The following is a 16,298-nucleotide window of genomic DNA, read 5'->3' as shown; positions in this document are numbered from 1 at the left end:
TGCTCACCTCCAAGCCAAGCAGGGCTGTAACATGACAATCCTGGTATAAAATGTGCTTATTTTTAGTTTTATAAAATTAATAAAGTCTATCCCTTTTAGTTTCACTCATGCATTAGAAATCCAAGGCTCTGTCTCCTCTGACTGTAGTTTTTGAAATGGCTCTTTTTTGAGAAATCTCATGCATAAACAGACATTTCTTCACTTTAACTTCCGATTTTTTGCCATTATCAACTTGTATGAATGAAGCTCCTTCTATTTTTCCTTCCTTTTATTTGACTGTATATATTTCTTCAAGGGTGTCTGTTTTATACTCCTGAATGCATTTGATTTATTTTTTACCTCAAATTACTGGAAGCAGTCGTACTGAAGCTGAAACTCACAGCTGTTCAGTAGAAGTAGTTCAAGATGTTATGCAACCAAAGTTGTTCTTTTCTTGTTTATTTTTTACTTTCTCCAAATTTCTTGTTTTCTGGCATCCAGACAGTGCAATTGCTAGCCAGTAACTGAACCCAAACGGATGCCTTTCACTGGCTTTCTTCATAACTGTATTTTTCACATGAAGTGCCATAAAATCAATCACCTTCTAGCCATCATGGAAATCTAAGAGTTTATCTCATTGACCACTTTTTTTTACTTTCCATTTAATACACTTCCCATTTGCTTTCTCCACCTTAGGAGATCTTACTTCTAGACATTTTCCATTCCTGCCTATTTTTTCCTCTTTAGACATGTGGCATAAACCATCACATTTATCCAACAAGTTTCACTGGACTAAGTATTCATCACACTTAAATTTTCCCCTCTCAAGAAGGGTGAAATTAAATCTTCAGTTCTTACCTTTGAGGGGAACCCACCCTTGAGCCTCAAGTCAACATAGTCCTTTAAAGAACACTGGATAATCCTGGTTGCAGAACAACTCCAGAGGAGCCAAGAACATATCCAGTCAAAACCACGTCTGGTATAACTGGAAGAAAAATATGCATCCTAATCACGAGGAGCTCTTCTCTTCAAAGTTGTATTGTTTACACGTATAGTTCAGAACAGCTTTGTGGCGCTGCTTTTGGAGAATACATTTAACTCATTCAGCACATACCAATTATTTGCAATACCTTCCCACAAATATTACACTGATGCACCCTCTTGGGGAGTACTCATATGACATGGAGCATCTACACTTTTCATTGCTGTTGCCTTCTCCACTCTCCTTTTGAACTCGTTATTCTCTTTCTTGTTTAAGCTTGGTTTCCTGCTATACCCCTATGCCAGAGTATAAATTTGCACTCATTTACCCTTTAAATTGAGAAGATATGTCAAGTGACTTGGATGCAAATATATTAGCTTGGCATTTCTGCCTGTATAACCTCAACTCTGTCTAATCTTTTGCTTCATTGTAGTTATATAAACATATATTAATCATAAGAAAAGCACTAGGCAAGGCTTCACAAGGACCATATAATGCCCAGCAATATCAGTCACCCAAGCAGTTGTGCCTCGCTTTTAAACAATTAGTAGTACTCACCTCCAAGCCCAGCAGGACTGTACATAACAATCCTGTTATAAATTTGGTCTACCCACCCATTCATAGGTGTGTACTAGGCTAATGGTCCTGGAACCTTTAGAAGCCTAGCCCATAGGATTAGCCTGGCATCGTGCCACCTGACCTTAGTTCCCAGTGCCTCTGTTGAGTAGAGTCACTGTAGTAATCCCCAGGGTGAATTTTCTATTTCCCATCCACTCAAGAGTTCTCTTGATGAGGGCCAGTGAGGTGCTGTGACATGCATGGCAAGTCTATTCCAAAGCATGGGCAGTCTCTGGGTTATGAGTCTGTCCCTCCAGAATATTCTGTTGATTATGGTAATTAGGTAGAGGTCTCTGGAGCTCTGTTAAGTCAAGCAGAGATTATGAGTTTGAGTCTGTCTATATAGGGCTTTTAAGGCCTAGGATCCTCTTGAGGTACTTCTGCGGCCTTCTCCAGGTTGTTGCAGGTGTCTAGTGAGGTAAATGCCAAATAGGACATTGTACTCTATGACTGACCTAATGAGGTAAGAGTAGAGGGAGACAATGACCTCTTTCTTCCTGGATGCAAAACCCTTTGTAATGAGATGTGCCACATAGGACTTTGAGAGAGGTTGCTGTCAGCCTCTGTTCCCAGATCTCTTAGAATGCCTCCTGTGTTCAGAGGACTACCATCGATGTGGCAGTTCATGGGAACCAGGTTTTTCCCAAAGGGGATAACGAGTCTTGACAACACATTTTTTGGCATGGAGCATAAGGCCATGGTTCCGACACCAGTCATTGGTCTCAGTGAGGCCTTTCTGTAGGATGTCAACATCACTTGGGGAGTTAATAGCTCTCAACTTGCAATTGTCTGCACTTGTCAAGTTCCTTAGTGTTGGCCTGGACTTCAGAGAAGTAGATATCAAACAGAAGAGAACCCAGGACCAAACCCTGTGGACTCCACTCGTGACTGGTCAGCATTCTGACTTGGAGTCATACTTTCACACTGTGGGTTCTATGAGCTAGTTTGCAACCCACCTAGTGCTATACGGGTTGTTGCCTAGCTTAGTGAGTTTTTATAGGATTCCTGAGTGGGGAATGGTATCCAAGGCCTTGGCCAGATCAAGGTAGGCTATATGAACCATCTTGCCTTCATTCACAGCTCTGGTGACTGACTGAAAGTCAACCAAGTTGAGCAGGCATGATCTACCCTTCACAAAACCAGACTGTGTGGGATCCAGAATTTGGAGATTCCCTATATCCTTGTTTATTACGTCCATGATGATGCATTCCATCGCTTTGCATATCAGACTCTTTGGGCGATAGTTCCCAGGGTCTATAATCACTCCTCCTTTGTGGAGAGGGATGACTGTAGCAGTGTGCCATTAGGTAGGGACAAAGCCTGAAGTGAGGCTGTGGTTGAACAGGGCACACAGGTGAGGTGCCGGTTCACTCTGTAGTTCATGTAGAACACAGCCAAGGATATTGTCAGGACCCATAAAAGCTGTATTCTTGGCCTTAAGACAGTGCTGTTTTAACCTATGCAGTAGTAATACTGGGTGCCTGGCAATCTATTGCTATTGTGATTGGTCCTTTGGGGGGGGGGTAAAGTTGGCACTGAAACTGTCGGCCATAATATTGGTAATATCTGTTGGGTTGGTATAAGAGGTACCATTGTCCAGTAGCTCAGAGCAAATCTGGGTATTGCTGTGGAGATTGATTCTTTGCAGAACTGTAGAAGGCCTTGTGGTTGTCTTTACTATCTGCCGCAATCCTGTTTTCATAGCTAGCTGAGGTTAATAAGGGAGTTTTTCCAGACTTGGGCTTCACCTTATTCCACAGTTTCTTCCTTCTGTTATAATTTGTTTATGGCAGGGGGACCACCAGATTTGGCTTCCTTTAGCCACCTCTGTTTTTAGGAGCTCAAAGGTAGCTTTGAAGAAGTTTTTTATGGTGGTTACCTTTGGGGGAGGGGGGGGGGGGGAAATGTGCATTTCCAAGGTGGCTAGTTTATGGTCAGATCTAACCAGGGAGGAGTGGACTATTGGTGTAGATCAACGGTCGCTCATGTTAGTAATGACCAGGTCAAGGATGTTGCTACCTCTAGTGGGGGTAAGAATGAGCTGGTCCAGGGATTGGAATTAATGAATTCCAGGAAACGTTGGGCAAGTGTATTGGTATACACGAGTAGTTCTCAGTTAATGGAGGGGTAGTTGAAGTCGCACAGTATGAGAGTGTTAGGTTGGACCCAAATATTCTCCAGGCTGCTTACGAATGTGGAGTGCGAGACTTAGGACATAGCTGGGGACCTATAGCAGGCTGCAACCCGAATCTTACCCAATGTTAGATTCACCTGAATTTTCTCTGATGTGTTATGTTGGGCTACCAGTCTGGAGGTGTGCACATCCTTTATGAATATGGAAACACCACCACCTTTGGGGCTTCAGTCCAAGTTCTGGGTCTGAAAGGTGTGGAAGGAGTTATAGCTTGGTAGTGCAGGGGTGTTTTCTGCTGCTTTAAACCAGGTCTCGGTTTCAGCACAAATGTCAATTTTCTCCATTTTGAGGAGTGCTTCAAGTGAGTGCATTTTTGAGATTTCTAGCGTTGAGCAGCATGACCTTCAGATTGCATTTGTTTGTAGCAGTTATGGTGGTAATTTGGTCTTTGGAACACCACCTAAAAAAGGCACTATAGGGGTGGCAAGAGCCTTGGCCAGTATAAGTCAAGAGGTGACAGATTCAGGCCATCTCTGGCAAAACATCAAGGTCTGTCAATCATGTCATCCCAGCCAGACAGATACTGGAACCCCTTAGAATGACACCAGAAGCAGTCAATTGTTGAAATCAATCATTTTCTGCTTGTACTGTAGTATTCTGGGCGATGGTAGGATGCTGCTCAGGGCTAGTGTCATACCAGCCTGGGCTACAATCTGAAAGCCTCTCCACATTTCTTTTCATGTAGTCCAGGGAGGTATGTCTCAGGTCATTCACACCCATGTACAATGACAGAGTCATATTTGCACCTGTTGTTGAGGGACCTGAGTGTGTGTTATGTGGCAGATCCTGGCACCTGACAGGCAGCTGACTGTTACTTTCTCCTTATTCAACCTAGTGAGTGGGACATCAGTGTGCCTCACTATTGAGTCACCTATGACTAGTGTGTTTGGCATGCTGTTTTGCCTCAAGGGCTTTGGTCGAGTGGCACACTTTGAGAGAGTTGTGCGTCTCGTGATTAGTGTTGTGTTGTGGTGGTAGAGTGCATTTCTGCCTTGGAGGTCTCTGCTGTTTGGGTAGAGTTTTACTGAGAGCCTCCACGAAGGTAGGTGTGTGGTTTGTGTTTTTATGTGAAGGCAGTACTGGTGTGTTCTGGAGGGCTGTGCATTCCATGTGGTGTGATGCAAGTGCTGACATTCTCCTCAACCAGCTATTCTGGTCTTGGCTGGAGAGTGCATGGCTTCCAATTTGGATATACAAGTGCATCTCTCACAAGTCTGAGTTTTGGGAGGTAAGAGGAGAGGGTTGTCAGCATACATGAGGCAGTTGCTACATTGCCTCAGGATGCCCACGGTCACCAGGTTAATAGGAGAAAGCACAGAGAACCGACCTTTAGACATGCCTGGAGGTGTGGGCATTAATAATATGTACTGGAGTGGTTTCCTTGTAAACGTTTAATGCTGGTAATGCTGTCTGCTACAATAATTGCTACAAGAAGTCTGGTAAAGTGCTAGACTTTATAAAAGTGCAGGAGAGGAGAGAACTAGCAGATCCAAGGGAAAAAAATTGAAGAGCAGACTTTGGCACCACTCAGAAGCTTACAAACAGTCCTGGATACAGCAAGTCTGTTTCTGGACTAGGCTAGTTACAGGAAAGGCAGGAAACAAGTGCAAATGTGGGCTTTTAATCCATAAAGTTGAAAGAGGGAGAAAAACTGCCCAAACGGCCAATAAACTATTGTGCCTAGGCATGATAAAGTAGTACATTGTTTGTTTGTGAGCTGAGAATACTTTACTTAGGAATCTTCGCTTTGCCTCTCTCTCGCTCTGTCCATTGAAAGATGCCTGTTGGTGTAGATTTAGGTCCCTAGTGTGGGTGTTTGTAGAGCCTTTTTTTTTTTTTTTTTTTTTTTTTTTTTACAGCTACCGGTTGCAACAGCATGGATGGTGGGGTAAAGTTAGCAGTACATTTTTCTTCCAATATATTGGCTATTGGGATTGTATTATGTGATATTATAGATGTGCATAGTTGGATATTATTCCCCAATTTCCACATATAAACTGAAGAAAGAATTCTAGATTCCTTTGGCATCTGTAGTAATACATCAGTCAGCCTCATAAGGACGGTTAACATTTTTCCCCAGACAATATTATATACATTAGGGATCTCAAACTGAAATGATCATGATGGCTGTAGGAGGACTAGCATACTCAAACAGTCACAGTCTGCAAAATGAAAAGTCAGTTAGTGAATCTTGGAATGTAGTGTAGTTGATTGTACTGATGTGATGGTTACCCGAGTCTGAGGGCAGCAAGTTAGAGATCCCTGATGTACACATTCTAACTTGTCTTTATTATTAGCTCCTTTAAGTTACATTATCTTTGTCATTTGGCCAGCTACTGGATGGTTTCTGTGGTTACATGTCAGTTCTAATGCTGTTTAACCATTAAATCACAAAAAAAAAAAAAAAAAAAAAAAAAAAAAGTCACTTCACTGAGTGGGGGGAGTTTTCACCAGGTTGATGTGCATTAGCATTATTAAACAGTTGTCAGATCCCTTGACTGCATATGCATCTTCTCACTAGTGTGCCTTTTAGCAAATTTAATAATTCCCTCACAGTTAACATCTGGTTTAGGTTTATAACAGTAGTGTCTCCATCCTGGTTATGTGGAATAGTAGGGAGTAATTAGCTCACCTCTTATTCCCTTAAAATAAAGGAAGGTGTAAACAGGAACCTACTGTGGTACATCAGTAAGTTAGAAATGCATTTTTCAAAGCAGTTATCTGGGAGAAGTAAACAAAGCAATAAACCAAGGCAAATGTATATAATTTAAATCCCAAGTCATGTTCATTTAGCAGAAATACTGGGAAGAGGACCAGACCACCATAAATTAACCTTAAAGTCAGTTGGACTGACAGAAAACCTACAGGGACTTTTAGTATTTTCTGTTACATCTAGTTTTACTTCTTACAATATATCAGATTCTTACTGCAAGTTTTATTTCTACATCATCTTTAGCTGGTGGTAATGGTCTTAATTACTGTGAAAGACTATGGACTGCATAGCATGGGATTGGTTTAGCTGAAGTTTTCATATAATCAGCTGCCTGCTGCATGTCAAAGTGAGCAACAGAAAACTGAGGGCTATGTTAGTACAACCTCCCTCCAGTGTCACCCCCCCCCCCCCCAGGTAGTCTTCCACTAGACATGACATTCCTTAAATTTAGCTTTAATTGCATACATTTGGGGCACCCAGGAAAGTATTTGCTACCTCAGTGGTTGGAAGCCCAACAAAAAATGTGGATGAACAACCCTTAAGATGTTCAGTTACAAATTCTATGCCACATATTTTCATACCTAGGGGGTTGGAGACTGCAGTTAATGGCAACAATATTAGTAGATGCAATTTTTTGCACTCTCTCTAATTTGTATATTTCATAAATTACACTATTAGAGCACAAATAGCATTATAGAAGCAGATAGGCATGTCGCAGATTCTGCTCAGTCAACATGTTCCTGCCACAACTTGCTCAGAAAAAACATTGTTTACTCTGCTCCACAAATTGCTGATCTGCTTGCCAGTAAGAAAGTAGGCAGCTACAAAAACCTGCAATAATTGTCTTCTAGAGTATGAAGCAGAGTGTACAACGGAGCTCAACTTCCTGACCTGTATTGGGATTTAGCTAGTTTTCCTAGACTACACACACACACACACACACACACACACACACACACACACACACACACACACACACCGTGGAAGTTGTAATTAAATAGTCCACAGCCTAACAAGCTGCAGTATTTGTTACCGGTTTATGTTCTACCATCCTCTCCCCATTTATCTAATCATACGCAGTCTATAAAGCAATATAAAGCAGCATTACTTATTTCAGTATGTAGACTGTCTGGGAATTTAACTTTCACATCCTGCTAAAAGAAGAGCATCAAACAGTGCATAGATTGATGCTCGGGGTATCATTTACTGTTGGACCTTCGCACTAGTATCTAGGACAGCTGTACATGCTTTACATGTCCTGGAGGAGAACTGGCTGCAGATGAATATGCATTCTGAAATATGAGATACAGATCTTTAAATGCTGATGAGCTAGCTACAAGAGCAGCATATAACGTTGTACACATTTCTTGTGGAGAGGAGTTTGAATATAGAACTCATGGCGGTTAGACTGCAGCCTCTAGTGTGGTGTTGCCATAGTTATCCCACACAATGGTGTCTGCTCCAATAATTTAAATACACAAGATATCCACTGGGTTTATGGTACAGAACTCTATTGCCATAACCAGATATGCACATAGAAGCTTCAAAACAAAGTGATCACTAGGAACTTGCTTATACATCCTAATAACCTGCACCATACAGCTGCATATATATGATCTGAACTACTTTATTAAAGAAACAGAATTTGTGAAATTGCATATTTATTGTGTAAAAAATTTTACCACATTAATTTATAATGCCATTATATTTAATGGGATTTGCCGATGTGCAGAAGTGAAAAATGTGACATCTCTGTTTTAATATGTTGCTAGGTCAGGCAAGCTACTAATCTGGACCCGTTTTGACTGGACAGGGTCTTAAACAGAAGATGCAATACAAATTTAAACTTCAGTCATGAATTGTGCAATGTGCCTTGGAAAATGGATATTACAAACACAGGTTTAGTCATTTCTAGATGGACCCGTTTTGACTGGACAGGGTCTTAAACAGAAGATGCAATACAAATTTAAACTTCAGTCATGAATTGTGCAATGTGCCTTGGAAAATGGATATTACAAACACAGGTTTAGTCATTTCTAGATGGATCAAATGGTCTCAGTCTGTTGAATGAAAGTAGCCAAAAAGTCCTAGGATGCTGTAGACCCAACAGAGAAATTACCATTTTCTTGATGCACTAATGCTCTGACTAACCAAGTTAATTAATTGGACAGCACAGAGGCACTCTGTTTGCTCTATTCATTTTCATTTGTAAGCCAGCTTTGTAAGGAATATTGCGTACAAGTTCATAGAGTGTGAACATGCTGAAAGAGATTTCTTCATATGGAACCTTGTGGCCACTCTCATACAAGCAAGCAAAGGCCATAGCTGGAATATGATGATCACCAGAAGCAGAATGCAGCTCAATGGAGGCCAGATCAGAGTAAGCACTAGGACCTTCATAAATGACCCAAGGATCTGTCCAGCTATCTGGATCCCTTGGGAAGGTACTAAGGTATATGCCCATATTTATACGGGAAGTTGGGCTTGTAGGGTGAGAGTGAAGCATCCAAGTAGGTGTTTGTAGCTTGAATTTGGAGGAAGATAGTAGTATAGCTCCCTTACAGCAGTTATTAGGATCTGAAAGTGGATTATGTACCTTTAAGTTACTGATGTCACTACATCCAGAAATATCCTGCTGCCCTTCCAGCCCCATCTGGTTTTCATTCAGATGTGCATAAAATGGAGTACTTTGGCAATCCTTATTAATACAGTAACTGTCAATAATCGCAGATGGTTTGAAGGACTCAGCCCCTGTCAATGCAGTTGTTTCACGATTAATAGCATTGCCTTGCAGTGGGTGAATGCAGTTTTTTTCAAAAGGGGCTGGAAACCCAATAATGCTACCATGACAGCCATGAGGTGGTTCAACCAACTTTTGTACGAGTTGTCCTGTCTCAAAGACTGCTCCATCATCAAAGCTAACAGCTTGGACACGAAACCCTAGGGAACTTCTGGCATTGCAGTACAGAAGAGTGGTTCCATCTTCCTCATCTACTGACACCACTTGGTTTTCCAGAGTCTCAAGATTAGGAATAAATTCCCCAAACTTCCAAATCTTCCCATGGGTATCACTGTAGAAAGTGAAGGAATGAGGGGTTGTATTGCACTTCTTTTCAAAGCAGACTTTGCAGTCAATATGATAAGTGTAAGCTGGGATCACAAGACGACCAGATTTCAACTGAATTCCATGTCCAGGGCCCAAAGCAAAGGTAGCCCAACCTTGAGGAAGAGAATAAGAAAATATAAATTCTCTCTTGGTCAACAGTCTGGAGTTAAATACAGCAGTATTTTTCTACTTAAAAGTTCAAATCATCAGCCATAAGTCCAGACCCAAAATGGAAAGAATGTAAAACAAGGGCTGAAAAATTCTAAATGCTTAACCTAATACTAAATCTATATGCATTAGTAAGCGCAAGCCAAGTTCATTTTCAGATACAGAGTCACAATAAACATTCTTGCACATTTCCCTTTCCCAGGTTCAGGCGCCTAGGCAGCGAGACATTTCCCTGTGGAACATTTGACTGGGGACACATGCCTGAAGTGACATTCAGCTGCAGAGAAATATGGCCATTTGCAAATTCCCTGTGGACAAAGAAGCATATGCTGGCATGCCCACAACTTCAATAACCAAATGCACAGGGGGAAAACAATGTCCATGGTCCCAAACAGAACATGAAACAGCAGGCAATGTGGTAGGCATCAACAGCAGGCTGGCCAGAGGGCATGTCACTGGCAGTACAAATGCAGTGCACAATGGGCAGTGCCAACTGGAGTGTGTGGACCACTATCCCCTTCACAGTGTCTAGGGAACATTACCTAAAACACATACTGGAGCATAAATGTGACTACAGTATCCTGCATGATTTCCTCCATGCTGTAGCACACTTCTACATGTTGTAGTTACATAAGTATGTACTGTACACTGAGCACAACACTCATCACTTCTTCTGCCACCATTCATTTGGTTATTAAAGCTGTGAGCATGGCAGGGTGTGCTTCTCTTTGCCCACAGGGAATTTGCAAACAGCCATATTTCTCTGCAGCTGAATGTCACTTCAGCCATGTGTCCCCAGTCAAATGTACCACAGGGAAATGTCTCGCTGCCTAGGCGCCTGAACCCACATTTCCCGCTTCTCATAACATTAGACTCAAGTCACATACCAACTGCTTATATTTACGGGCTTTAATTAAAAATATTTATTGGCACAGTAAGGTTACCTACGTCCCTTCTCAACCCCTGGTCATAGCAAATAATGGGTCCAACATAACTGCATTTACGATGCTTTATAATTAGCCATTAGAATTTGTGTGTGAGGTACTGTGAAATGTAATTAGCGCCACTTTTGTAGAATGAAAAGTGGTCCAGACAGTTTCTCCTTTTGTCTCATACATGTTTAACATATGGTGGCTCAGAAAAAAATTTACCCCTACACCGAGATGCCAGCACATTTAAACTAATTAGAGAGCAGTGTTTATCCAATTTATAAACAGAAGGTACAAAGACCTATTGCCATTAGCATATTTCACATTTCCACTGATTCAGCATTAGCTCAAACGTTTGGATCAGTCCATCCATCACTGCTTCCCCTCTCTCATTTTTGCTCATGGGGGCAGGGTGTCTCTTCAAAAGTAACAATCTAGCGCCAAGGTTACACGGTCATCACTGCAGAATCTTTCTGGCCGCTACTATCAGAACAGTTTCCATCATTCTGCTACAGTGGTTCTCCTCTACATTTTTCTGTGGATTAGTGAATAAAAAAGACTATGTACTAGTGATGCTTACCTTTAAAGCTGATCTGCAAACCTCAAAGGGTGCTTTTGTCAAGCTTAAACCCTTGCCATTACACCAGAACAAGACCTTAAAGTCAGATGGGATTCTACTGCTAAATTAACACTAGACCTGTGTATTAAAAACAGATTAAACTTTTGCGAGTGCTACAAAGTCCTGTGATAAGTGATGTCACCTCAGCACCAAGCTACAACTGCACTAAAACATCTGCCAGATGTAAACGGGTACAGTGTTTGTGCAAAACATTTGTGAAGTTCTGACCCTTACTACAGAAATGAGACTTGAGAGACTTGAATGAATTGTCTGGATGCCCTCTCCTATGAGAAAAAGTCATTTTCCAGTCAAAAACACATTTTAATATGGTTCCTCCCATTGGCTCCCTGCCAAAGAGCCTAACCCAATGCACCTTCCAGTCACATACAGCATTGTACGACTCTTAACTTGAGCCCAATTAACTTTTATTAGACATTTGTAAATTATAACAAACTTAGCCACTTGTTTGGCACTTGCCTAAAAGGTACTATTATGATAATATACAAATTTTGGACGGGCTGACTCCACTCAGTCATTTTCAGCTGCCCCTGCAGGGTGAATTTCCCTCCTACTAATTTAATGGTTATATTGGGGGTGGGAGGTTCCAACACATTTCTTTTATTCTTACTTTATCACAGTAACTAAGCAAGTTATTGCAAGCTTACAATACAGACACTCAACCAACTTGCTAAAATACTGCATATTCAGGCAGTAGTTTATTTTTGGCATTTCACATTTAGTGCACCCCCCTCAACATTTCTCTAGTAAATATGTTACAATTCTCGAATTTTGACTACCAGGAGTACATTTTAGACTAGATCGTTCATGCAACAGAACCTGCTGTTTTATATTTATCATTAGTACTGGTTCTATTTAAAACTTGGTATTATTTCATTTGTATAAAGACACAGACAGAATTGGCATGGATTCACATTAATGACTATAAAATGCACCAGCAATGTCATTCACAGAATTTCAATTAATGAAATTTAATTATTTTAAGAGTATAAAACCATGGGCCTTGTTCATGTTGAATACTTCGCAGCTAAATGCATACTTCAGTTCCTGCATCGTACTGAGTTTAAACAGGTACAAGTACGACATGATCTTATGGCTCACATTTCTGGAGCTGGAGAAGCCATTACCCACTGGACCAATTTAAGATATGGCTAGAATGCTTACTGCAGCCTCAAACTCACTTGACATGCATAAAATGGACAGCTATACAACATGCTCTGCTAATAATGGTAAAGTTTTCATCTTAATATGTCACAGTTGGCAAAAAAAAAAAAAAAAAACACCACGTTAAAAACAATACTGGCAGCTGTTTTTTTAACTTCTAGTCACACAGTTAAACATTTAAGTCCACTAAGACTTGACCATTTACACCTTGCCTGCAACCTCTCTAATCAAACCTCCTTTCTCCAGGATGGCCATACCAGTCAATCCTTGAATAAAAGTTTGTGGATACCCATCTAGATTATGATTAAGGAAAGGTAGCAAGTTATACTGCTTACATGTACGGTAGTTTGTTAGAGGCTTGGGAGAAAGTCCTGTACTGTAATACTCTGTACTAACTATCCTTTTCATTTCACATCCAAGACCAAGACCTGTTATCAACTGCCACTAGCCCTAGATCCAGCCCAGTAGGCCTTCAGAAAATAGCAAAGCAGCTTTTCCACGTGATCTGTCATGCTAAAAGGGGCTAAGCCCTCAGTTAATATGGAGCTCAAAAGTAGTGAATAGTTGCCGAGCACACAAATCAAAACTAGTAAACTTAACAGCGTGCAAACCATCTGTACCAGGAAAAGAACCAATCCAAATGAACTGTAAATAAGTAAATCGGAATGGATGTATGTGATCAACAATACTTTATTTGCAACATAAATAGACACAAGAAAAAAAACAATGCTTTCTCAGAACTAATCTTGAACATTAACTACATCAATTAAAACTCTCTCGTATGAATAATTCATTTATAGAGAATACCTAATTTTAAGGGTATATGAGCCCAAATACAAGTATTTTTCTTAATGACTTCAAAAAACAACCCCCCCCCCCCACAAAATTAAAGCTAAACCATACAAGCAATCTTTAATCCAAATACCATTATTGCATTCACTCAGTATAATTGTATATGTATCTAACAATAAATTAGGAATTGAATGTTTATGAATTGTAAATAAATATGAATGGTAAAACATATAGAAATGTACAAGTGTTAAACATTAGAACATGGTTGTTAAAAAAAAAAAAAAAAAAAAATTCTTAGCGGGTCAAAAGGAATTTAAGAGTCATAAATTTTGCTGCTCACAATTTTTTAAAATTGGAACTATAGAATCATGTTCCTTCACACTGTTGGGGGTTGTTTATTCAATTTTAACTGCCAGAATAATTCTCTGTATTATGCCCTCGTCTCCCAGCATCCCCCCTACCCCAGGGTCAGGGCTAATCACCTTTAGAATAGCAAATTTAAAACCCTTAAAATCAGTACAATTTTCTGAATGTTTAAATAAGGAGGTGTTTACACATTTATTCTCGATAGCAAACTTGTGCTCATAAATTCTCCTTAAATGTGTAGTGCATGTAAAACTAGGGCAATTCATACACTATGCAATTACATGTACCATTCTTATACACTGGCCCCTAAATCAGGCTTTTCTTACATGCAAATGGATGGTGACTGTTAAAATATGCTTTCTGAAAATATTTTAACAAAACCAAGTCATTACTATGACTAATAGATCTAAACAATTAAAATAAAATATAGTTCTCTAAAACCATCTCCATGAGATCCATAAACAGGTTTATTGCTTTTTTTTTTTTAATAAATCTCAACCAACCAGTAAGACTCTTAAGGATAACTAAGGTCCACAATATCTATGGTTAAAATGCCCAATGCACAGTCACATTTATCATTTTTTAAGTCTATTAAAAGAAAAATGAAGAAACTTTTAGGATATGCGAGTGTCGGTCTACTTACACTGTGACTGGGTAGGTTTTTGAATCCTGGGCTGCTACTATTGGTCTAAACGGTAGGCCTAGTATACCTGTTATGCATTTTAAAATTATAGGAATTTTGGGAGCAACAATATTCAAATACTGTTGCGAATGAGGTACTGGCTGATTGCATACGTCCATTCACATTTACTTAGTTAATTTAGACTGGTTCACTACGTCCATTCACATTTACTTAGTTAATTTAGACTGGTTCTTTTCCTGGCAGAGATGGTTTGCATGCTGTTCTGAAAGGAATTTATGCTTCTTGGCTGGGGGTCAGGGAATGTAGCAAGAGCTTCTCTTTTTTTTTTTTTTTTTTTTAATAAACAGTACAGCAGAAACATGCTTGCTGGCCCTGGATGTGTGACTGGGTTTTGATTAAATAATGTAATAAATCACCAAGCTTTATATGCGTGTGTATCTTGATACATGCTAATGGTACCTCACCCCAATATTTATATGCAAGCTATAGCATATGCTTGCTGGCATCCCTGGTTGGGATACAAATCTGTCTCTCCACACAGATGAAGGTTTAGGTCCCTAGCTCTAGTACTGTTGAAATATTGACTTGGGAAGATACAGTGAGGTCTGGTACAACTTTCTCTCCAATGGCATGATAAAACCAGACAAGTCTCCTATCAAAAGGTCTACAAAAGACCAAATAAAGAAAGAGAGGTTCTAACATCTTGGTAGCTCAGAGACTTCAGGCCTGTGATCTTTTTAGATAGGAACCTTTGGTATCTTTCTAAATTGTTCAATATATTTAGGGAGATATTTCCCAAAATGGTATTCCACTCGATAATTGGCTTGATTAGTGCCAAGAGTAAAATGAAATGGATTACCTCTTTATAGGCCCTCAGTATATTCCTTTGACAATTATGTTGAATAAATGAAAAAGTATTCCCCTGACAACCATTGTCACATGGTAGAGAGGGAAATATCAACCCAAGTACCTAGGTTTGGACTAGGTTTTGTTTTATAGTGGTATCATTCACCATAAGTGCTTAGCCTGTGTGCTCAACCTTTATTAAATCAGATTCTTTTAACTTACCCCTTCCATGCAAAGTAGTAAACTGCTTTTTCACATCATTTTTTGGATACCGCAAATTGTTTTAAAGGTTATACAATCACATATACACACTTACTGAAACACTGATCTACTGCAACTACTGTAACTACTTCCATTGCAGACATCTGTGCTGAACTTTTCTCCCTGGGTCTCCACTGAAAATGGGTACTGCTTTCCCAATAAACAAAAATGTCAGTATTAAGTGATGATCCTCATCTAGTTTTTAGCATTTAGAATCCTTTTCACTACACAACAGTTTACTAGGGAAGAGTTCATTATGTGGTGGTTGGGTATACGGGTCTATATTAGAAGACAGAATAAAACCAATATTAAACGGCATAACAGTGACAAGACCGGACTTCGAACTTGCTATTGTGGGGGGCTGCAGCCCCCACATCCCCCACTAAATATATATACACCAACTCGGATCACACTAGTGAGGAAAGGGCATTCCAATCTTCACTGTACCACGATCTGGCAAACAGCACTTTTGAGGTCCGGTCTTTTCGCTGTTATGCCGTTCAATATTGGTTTCATTTTGGTCTCCTAATAGACCCAGGTATACCAAGGTCACTTAAGACACCCCCCCCAAGTCTCATCTCTGTCAATCTGCTTGGAGATCTGAGGTTCCTGCACAAAGTATAGAGGTATACTGCTGGTAACTTTTATAGTTTTTGAGGAGGCACCTACAACTCACACTGTGTGGGCTCACATCTTTCAGCCAGTTTGCTATTCATTTGATCACAGAAGAGTCGATTTTTAAAGCATTTAGCTTGTAGGATGCCAGCTTGGGGGAATTGTGTTGGAAGGTCCTTGCCTGGTCAAAATATGTTGAATGCATTACATGGCCACTTTTTTTTTTTTTTTTTTTTGAAAAAAGGGGGCAACATGTTAAATAGACATTATCTACCATTGACCACC

At 40.1% G+C, this 16,298-nt stretch overlaps 1 protein-coding gene across 3 annotated transcripts in view; it reads right to left on the bottom strand.

Moving 5' to 3' along the window:
• Positions 1-8,130: 8,130 nt before the first annotated feature.
• The window catches only part of LOC122800948 (sialidase-4-like), a 40,149-nt gene continuing 31,981 nt past the window's right edge, over positions 8,131-16,298 (bottom strand). For all 3 annotated transcript variants that reach the window (XM_044070336.1, XM_044070337.1, XM_044070338.1), the window contains exon 4: positions 8,131-9,705. In XM_044070336.1, the coding sequence (XP_043926271.1) occupies positions 8,642-9,705 (1,064 nt within the window). In that variant the 3' untranslated portion in view covers positions 8,131-8,641. The remainder of the gene's footprint in view (positions 9,706-16,298) is intronic.

The sequence above is a fragment of the Protopterus annectens genome, chromosome 4.part1, assembly GCF_019279795.1.
Source record: "Protopterus annectens isolate FY-2018-M chromosome 4.part1, PAN1.0, whole genome shotgun sequence".
NCBI lineage: Eukaryota > Metazoa > Chordata > Ceratodontiformes > Protopteridae > Protopterus > Protopterus annectens.
The sequence above is the reverse complement of the archived record's forward strand: the minus strand, read 5'-3'. Positions and strand labels throughout refer to the sequence as shown.